General features: G+C 42.3%; 1 protein-coding gene across 1 annotated transcript in view; it reads left to right on the top strand.

Moving 5' to 3' along the window:
* Positions 1-9,183, top strand: part of LOC109886196 (TGF-beta receptor type-2) — a 54,564-nt gene that overhangs the window by 21,797 nt on the left and 23,584 nt on the right. The window contains exons 4-8 of the mRNA XM_031821112.1: positions 2,624-2,644; positions 3,009-3,162; positions 5,259-5,368; positions 6,704-6,904; positions 8,242-8,547. Of these exons, the coding sequence (XP_031676972.1) occupies positions 2,624-2,644; positions 3,009-3,162; positions 5,259-5,368; positions 6,704-6,904; positions 8,242-8,547 (792 nt within the window). The remainder of the gene's footprint in view (positions 1-2,623; positions 2,645-3,008; positions 3,163-5,258; positions 5,369-6,703; positions 6,905-8,241; positions 8,548-9,183) is intronic.

Raw genomic sequence — 9,183 nt, 5'->3', positions numbered from 1 at the left:
TCTCTCTGTCTCTCTCTCTTTTTCTCTCTCTCTCTCTCTCTCTCTCTCTCTCTCTTGTTCTTTCTCTATCTCTCTGTCTCTGTTTCTCTCTCTCTCTCTTCTCCCTGTTTCTTGTCTCACTCTCTCTCTCTCTCTCTCTCTCTCTCTCTCTCTCTCTCTCTCTCTCTCTCTCTCTCTCTCTCTCTCTCTCTGTCGTGCTCTCTCTCTCTCTCTCTCATTCTCTATCTCTCTCTCTCTATCTGCCTCCCCCCTCTCTATCTCCTCTCTCTCTACTAAAAAGGCTGTGTGATTAGTTAGAGACACACCTTGGCATGTCCACACTGCCAAACTATGTTCAGTAAAGTTTTATTTGTAGCTTGTGAGCACTCTGCTCTCCCTCTCCTTCTCTCAACATGTTTTTAAAAACTACTGGAAGTATATGACTTTCTAAAGCTCAGCCTGAAGAGATCAACTGACTGTTTTACTGTCCCCCTCCTACCTATCTGTAACAACAAACACCAACCACACTATCAAGTTTTTATTCAAGCCCCCCCCCCCCAGCCCAGTTCCCTGCCCCACTGCACTGCCTCCTGCCCAGTGCCCAACCACACTGCCCCCCCCCAACCCCAGTTCGCTGCCCCCAGCCTCACAGCCCTGCCTCCTGCCCCCCCCCCAGCCTCACAGCCCTGCCTCCTGCCCCCCCCCCCCCCCCCCCCCAGCCTCACAGCCCTGCCTCCTGCCTCCCCCCTCCCCCCCCCCAGCCCCAGTCCCTGCCCCCAGCCTCACACCCGCAGCACGTAGCTGGCAGAGAGGCTCTGTGTTTGGGTGTGGAGTCTCTGGACGTCCTTCGGGTGGTAAACGGCCAGCCCGGCGGTTCAACCCACAGTGTGCCAGACAGGGGTGAATTTTCCTCAGAGAGACACAGACTGAGACAGGACATTGAAACTGGTGCCCAGAGTAGAGAGCACCCACGGGACACAGTGTCTCCTCTGTTTCCACTCTGGACCGGAGGGTGTTTGGTTTGGGTGCTAAGTCTTACCTTACCAGGCCCGAATATAAGTTGTGTGCGTTGAGACCCTTTCTATTCTACTCTATTCTACTCTACTCTATTCTATTCTACTCTACTCTATTATATTATATTCTACTCTACTCGATTCTATTATATTATATTATATTATATTCTACTCTACTCTATTCTACTCTACTCTATTCTACTCTATTCTACTCTATTCTATTGTACTCTACTCTATTCTATTCTTGTTAGGTGGCAGGGCCCTCTCCACCTAGAGAACACAGAGATATATGGAAGGGTCAAGGATAGAATGTCTCTATTCATATCTGAACTCTATTCATATCTGAATATTCATATCTGAACTCTATTCATATCTGAACTCTATTCATATCTGAATATTCATATCTGAACTCTATTCATATCTGGACTCTTTTCATATCTGGACTCTATTCATATCTGAATATTCATATCTGAATATCATATCTGGACTCTTTTCATATCTGAATATTCATATCTGACCTCTATTCATATCTGAATATTCATATCTGGACTCTATTCATATCTGAATATTCATATCTGACTCTATTCATATCTGAATATTCATATCTGGACTCTATTCATATCTGGACTCTATTCATATCTGAATATTCATATCTGACCTCTATTCATATCTGAATATTCATATCTGGACTCTATTCATATCTGGACTCTATTCATATCTGAATATTCATATCTGGACTCTATTCATATCTGGACTCTATTCATATCTGGACTCTATTCATATCTGGACTCTATTCATATCTGAACTCTATTCATATCTGGACTCTATTCATATCTGAACTCTATTCATATCTGGACTCTATTCATATCTGGACTCTATTCATATCTGGACTCTATTCATATCTGAATATTCATATCTGGACTCTATTCATATCTGGACTCTATTCATATCTGAATATTCATATCTGGACTCTATTCATATCTGGACTCTATTCATATCTGGACTCTATTCATATCTGGACTCTATTCATATCTGGACTCCTATTCATATCTTTACATATAAACACTATTATCCGTGTGACATTGAGAGTGAACGTCACCAGACGTCACCAGACGTCACCAGACGACACCAGACGTCGCCAGACGTCACCAGACGTCGCCAGACGTCGCCAGACGTCACCAGACGTCGCCACAATCACTGTAGCGTTTTATAAAAGCTGCATTTTATTCTGTACCAAGTAAAAAGGGGTTTGGGACTTTTCTATTTGTGAAACACAATGCAACAACACAACGTTATCAAACAGCTCTGACCTTTTTCCCCCTCCTTGTTCTGGGGAATATCCTGTCCTCGTTTACACTGGACCACTATGTCTCACTCTGTCTCGCGTCCTGGACATGTAGCCTCACACCACAGTGGATTATTACACAGCAATCACTGTTTCTGAGAGGGTGAAAAGGTATATGTCCAACCATGTGTTAGATGTACTTATATGCGTGGTCAGTTTTATTCATGACAGCATGCTTGTGTCACCAGTGGGAATCAAACCAGGTTTTCCTGCTCACCAACCCAAAGTCTTAACCATTAGGCCAGGAGGTCGTCATCAAGGTACGAGGGCTACCTCTTTACAAGAGCCTGATTCATTAGACCAGGAGGTCCTCATCAAGGTACGAGGGCTACCTCTTTCCAAGAGCCTGATTCATTAGACCGAGAGGTCCTCATCAAGATACGAGAGCTACCTCTTTACAAGATCCTGATTCATTAGACGAGAGGTCCTCATCAAGGTACTAGGGCTACCTCTTTACAAGAGCCTGATTTCCAATCACCTGCTACATGTGCTCTATTCTAAACCTCCCCTCTCTCTCTCCTGTGTTCTCCCCCGACCATGGAGTCCCCGGTGATATCAGTCATCCTGATCAGCCTGTTACCCTTACTGGTCCTAGTTAGGATTAGACTAACTAACCTAGTAACTCGTTTTTCTCTGTGTCCTCTCTCCAGTGGTCGGGCCCAACCATCGAGCCCCCGGTGGTATCGATCATCCTGATCAGCCTGTTGCCCTTACTGGTCCTAGTGGTAGTAGTCATCACTATGTTCTATTGGTACCGGGTCCAACGCCATCGCAAACTCAGCCAGGAACAGTGGGACAGCAAGAAGTCCAAACGCAAGGGCAAAGGTGAGGACTACCACAATGGAATAAATCAGTCTGTCAGCAACTCAATCAATCAGTCATGAGATCAATCAGTCTGTTATCAAATCAATCAATCAGTCATGAGATCAATAATCAACTCTATCAATCAGTCATGAGATCAATAATCAACTCAACCAATCAGTCATGAGATCAATAATCAACCTCAATCAATCAGTCATGAGATCAATAATCAACTTAATAAAATAATAATGAGATCAATCAGTCTGTCATCAACTCAATCAATCAGTCATGAAATCAATAATCAAACTCAATCAATCAGTCATGAGATCAATAATCAACTCAATCAATCAGTCATGATTCAATAATCAACTCAATCAATCAGTCATGAGAATCAATAATCAACTCAATCAATCAGCTCATGAGATCATTAATCAACTCAATCAATCAGTCATGAGATCAATAATCAACTCAATCAATCAGTCATGAGATCAATAATCAACTCAATCAATCAGTCATGAGATCAATAATCAACTCAATCAATCAGTCATGAGATCAATTAATCAACTCAATCAATCAGTCAGAGATCAATAATCAACTCAATCAATCAGTCATGAGATCAATAATCAACTCAATCAATCAGTCCATGAGATCAATAATCAACTCAACAATCAGTCATGAGATCAATCAGTCTGTCATCAACTCAATCAATCAGTCATGATATCAATAATCAACTCAATCAATCAGTCATGAGATCAATAATCAACTCAATCAATCAGTCATGAGATCAATAATCAACTTAATAAAATAATCATGAGATCAAACAGTCTGTCATCAACTCAATCATGAGATAATGCGATCAATCAGTCTGTCATCAACTCAATCATGAGATCAATCATTCTGTCATCAACTCAATCAATCAGTCATGAGATCAATAATCAACTCAATCAATCAGTCATGAGATCAATAATCAACTCAATCAATCAGTCATGAGATCAATAATCAACTCAATCAATCAGTCATGAGATCAATAATCAACTCAATCAATCAGTCATGAGATCAATAATCAACTTAATAAAATAATCATGAGATCAAACAGTCTGTCATCAACTCAATCATGAGATAATGCGATCAATCAGTCTGTCATCAACTCAATCATGAGATCAATCATTCTGTCATCAACTCAATCAATCAGTCATGAGATCAATAATCAACTCAATCAATCAGTCATGAGATCAATAATCAACTCAATCAATCAGTCATGAGATCAATAATTAACTCAATCAATCAGTCATGAGATCAATAATCAACTCAATCAATCAGTCATGAGATCAATAATCAACTCAATCAATCAGTCATGAGATCAATAATCAACTCAATCAATCAGTCATGAGATCAATAATCAACTCAATCAATCAGTCATGAGATCAATAATCAACTCAATCAATCAGTCATGAGATCAATAATCAACTCAATCAATCAGTCATGAGATCAATAATCAACTCAATCAATCAGTCATGAGATCAATAATCAACTCAATCAATCAGTCATGAGATCAATCAGTCTGTCATCAACTCAATCAATCAGTCATGAGATCAATAATCAACTAAATCAATCAGTCATGAGATCAATAATCAACTCAATCAATCAGTCATGAGATCAATAATCAACTTAATAAAATAATCATGAGATCAAACAGTCTGTCATCAACTCAATCATGAGATAATGCGATCAATCAGTCTGTCATCAACTCAATCATGAGATCAATCATTCTGTCATCAACTCAATCAATCAGTCATGAGATCAATAATCAACTCAATCAATCAGTCATGAGATCAATAATCAACTCAATCAATCAGTCATGAGATCAATAATTAACTCAATCAATCAGTCATGAGATCAATAATTAACTCAATCAATCAGTCATGAGATCAATAATTAACTCAATCAATCATTCTGTCATCAAGTCAATCATGAAAATGATCCTTCAGGTTATAGTGTGTTAATCCTGGATAATTGTTTTAAATCCATTACGTTGTTTCTGTCAGGAGTGACTGGCTTTATATGTGATTTTACTGTCCAATAGATTCAAACAATCAATACGTGTTTCAATCAATAAATAGGTCTGGACTGCAGCATCATGATGGACGACGATGGATCAGACAGCAGCTCAACGCACGCCAACAACCTCAACCACAACACTGAACCCCTACCCATCGAGCTGGACCTGCAGGTCTGGACACCTGTCTGGTTGTTGATGTTGTTTGTTGTTGTTGTTGTCCTTCTTCTCCTTCTTTCTCCTTCTTCTTCTCCTTCGTCTTCTCCTTCTTCTCCTTCTTCTTCTCCTTCTTCTCCTTCTTCTCCTTCTTCTTCTCCTTCTTCTTCTCCTTCTTCTTCTCCTTCTTCTCCTTCTCCTCCTCCTTCTTCTCCTTCTTCTCCTTCTTCTTCTCCTCCTCCTTCTTCTCCTTATTCTCCTTCTCCTCCTGCTTCTTTTCCTTCTTCTTCTCCTCCTTCTTCTTCTCCTCCTTCTTCTTCTCCTTCTTCTCCTTCTTCTTCTCCTCCTTCTTCTCCTTCTTCTCCTTCTTCTTCTCCTCCTCCTTCTTCTCCTCTTCTTCTCCTTCTTCTCCTTCTTCTCCTTCTTCTTCTCCTCCTTCTTCTCCTTCTTCTCCTTCTTCTTCTCCTCCTCCTTCTTCTTCTCCTTCTCCTCCTCCTTCTTCTCCTTCTTCTCCTTCTTCTTCTCCTCCTCCTTCTTCTCCTTCTTCTTCTCCTCCTTCTTCTTCTCCTCCTTCTTCTTCTCCTTCTTCTCCTTCTTCTTCTCCTCCTTCTTCTCCTTCTTCTCCTTCTTCTTCTCCTCCTCCTTCTTCTCCTTCTTCTCCTCCTTCTCCTTCTTCTCCTTCTTCTTCTCCTCCTCCTTCTTCTCCTTCTTCTCCTCCTTCTTCTCCTTCTCCTCCTGCTTCTTTTCCTTCTTCTCCTCCTTCTTCTCCTTCTCCTCCTGCTTCTTTTCCTTCTTCTTCTTCTCCTCCTTCTTCTTCTCCTCCTTCTTCTTCTCCTTCTTCTCCTCCTTCTCCTTCTTCTTCATCTTCTTCTCCTTCTTCTTCTTCCTACACGTAAACTGTATTAGGCGTGAGTATTAGTCACTCTGGATAAAAGCGTCTGCTAAATGGCATTTCTTTTTATATGCGTCTCCTTCTTCCTCTTCCTCTTCTACTAGAAATCCTTTGTAGTGCAATGCCGACTTTAGGTCTTTTCCCTGTGGTGCTCATTTCAACTTCCTGTTCTTTTCTGCTTTAGACTAGCCCTAACTTCTCACTTTTACTCCAACCACAGGTGGGTAAGGGTTATAACCAGATTTACTGTATATTATATTGACATTAGGTGGGTAAGGGTTATAACCAGATTTACTGTATATTATATCTACATTAGGTGGGTAAGGGTTATAACCAGATTTACTAGTATATTATATCTACATTAGGTGTGTAAGGGTTATAACCAGATTTACTGTATATTATATCTACATTAGGTGGGTAAGGGTTATAACCAGATTTACTGTATATTATATCTACATTAGGTGGGTAAGGGGCGCTTCGCTGAGGTTTTCAAGGCCAAGCTGAGGCAGCCCGGCTCCTCGTCGGACCAGTATGAGACGGTGGCCGTGAAGATCTTCCCTGAGGAAGAGTACGCATCGTGGAAGAACGAGAAGGACATCTTCTCCGACATCGACCTTCGCCACGACAACGTCCTCCACTTCCTCACAGCAGAGGAGAGAAAGGTAGTGTAGCGTCCCTGTTTCATCCATCCCAAATGGCACTCTAATCCCTATATAGTGCACTTCTTTGGCCTAATCGCAGCCTATGTTATCTTTGTTGCACTTTACTGAAGGGATCACAGGGATACATACTGTATATTGTTGTTCACTAGTTCTAGATTACAGAGATACATAATGTATATTGTTGTTCACTAGTTCTAGATTACAGGGATACATACTGTGTTGTCCACTGTCTCTACATTACAGAGATACATACTGTGTTGTCCACTGTCTCTACATTACAGAGATACATACTGTGTTGTCCACTGTCTCTAGATTACAGGGACACATACTGTATATTGTTGTTCACTAGTTCTAGAGGGATACATACTGTGTTGTCCACTGTCTCTAGATTACAGGGACACACACTGTATATGGTTGTTCACTAGTTCTAGATTACAGGGACACATACTGTGTTGTCCACCCACTGTCTCTAGATTACAGGGAGACATACTGTATATTGTTGTCCACTAGTTCTAGATTACAGGGACACATACTGTGTTGTCCACTGTCTCTAGATTACAGGGACACACACTGTATATGGTTGTTCACTAGTTCTAGATTACAGGGACACATACTGTGTTGTCCACCCACTGTCTCTAGATTACAGGGAGACATACTGTATATTGTTGTCCACTAGTTCTAGATTACAGGGACACATACTGTGTTGTCCACCCACTGTCTCTAGATTACAGGGAGACATACTGTATATTGTTGTCCACTAGTTCTAGATTACAGGGACACATACTGTGTTGTCCACTGTCTCTAGATTACAGGGATACATACTGTATATTGTTGTCCACTAGTTCTAGATTACAGGGATAGGATGTAGATATATTTGCTCATACTTCAGTCTGAGACTGACATCGTTAAAGTCCTTTAAGGTGACGTCCAAATGACAGGTGTTGTACATAACAAAGTCATCAACAATTGGATCATCTCTAACCAATCAGAGGTGCCCACGTGTGTTCTGGCTCTGGCCCAACCCGTCCGGTTTTCTGGACCAATCAGAAGTGTCAAAGCCACCTTTACCCGCGTGTGTTCTGCCTCTGGCCCAACCCGTCCGGTTTTCTGGACCAATCAGAGCAGTTAGAATGTGTTTGCGTGTTAGAAATCGTCCGGGAGGAACTCAGATCCAGACTCGTTGTGGAGAAGAAACTCCCGTCCGTGGGCGTGGCTTAGCGTCAGGCAAGAGCAAAGAGCTTTGGGTCGTCAGGCAAACAAACAGACCACTTTAAGCTAATTGTTCCCAACACCCTTTCTAACCGTTTCTCGTCATGGTGTCTTTTTGTCCTTTGTAGATGTCGAAGCAGTACTGGCTGATCACAGCCTTCCACCCCCGAGGAAACCTTCAGGAGTACCTGACCCGTAACCTGGTCTCCTGGGAGGATCTACGGGGTCTGGGCGGGTCCCTGGCCTGCGGGGTGGCACACCTTCACAGTGACCACACGGCCTGCGGGCGGCCCAAAGTGCCCATCGTACACCGCGACCTGAAGAGCTCTAACATCCTGGTGAAGCAGGATCTGACCTGTTGTCTGTGTGACTTTGGACTGGGGCTCAGACTGGATAACACCATGACAGTGGATGATCTAGCAAACAGCGGACAGGTGAGAGGTAACTGGTGTTGTTGTTGATGTAAACATTACAGCCCTTATGACACTGTCAGTAGACGGCCTTGTCAACAGTCGGACAGGTGAGAGGTAACTGGTGTTGTTGTTATTGTTTACAGTGTTGTTTCTGATGTAAACATAAGACCTTACACACCCTATAACACAACCTGTAATCTACGTCCTGCTGTTCAGAGAGGGTGATGGTTTACAGAGATATCTGAGTACTGAGTAAGATGCAGCCTTACGTCCCGCTGTTCAGAGAGGGTGGTGTTTTACAGAGATATCAGAGTACTGAGTAAGATGCAGCCTTACGTCCCGCTGTTCAGAGAGGGTGGTGTTTTATAGAGATATCAGAGTACTGAGTAAGATGCAGCCTTACGTCCCGCTGTTCAGAGAGGGCGATGGTTTACAGAGATATCAGAGTACTGAGTAAGATGCAGCCTTACGTCCCGCTGTTCAGAGAGGGTGGTGTTTTATAGAGATATCAGAGTACTGAGTAAGATGCAGCCTTACGTCCCGCTGTTCAGAGAGGGTGGTGTTTTACAGAGATATCAGAGTACTGAGTAAGATGCAGCCTTACGTCCCGCTGTTCAGAGAGGGTGATGGTTTACAGAGATATCAGAGTACTGAGTA

Source organism: Oncorhynchus kisutch, unplaced genomic scaffold (assembly GCF_002021735.2).
Source record: "Oncorhynchus kisutch isolate 150728-3 unplaced genomic scaffold, Okis_V2 scaffold3864, whole genome shotgun sequence".
Lineage (NCBI taxonomy): Eukaryota > Metazoa > Chordata > Actinopteri > Salmoniformes > Salmonidae > Oncorhynchus > Oncorhynchus kisutch.
The sequence above is the reverse complement of the archived record's forward strand: the minus strand, read 5'-3'. Positions and strand labels throughout refer to the sequence as shown.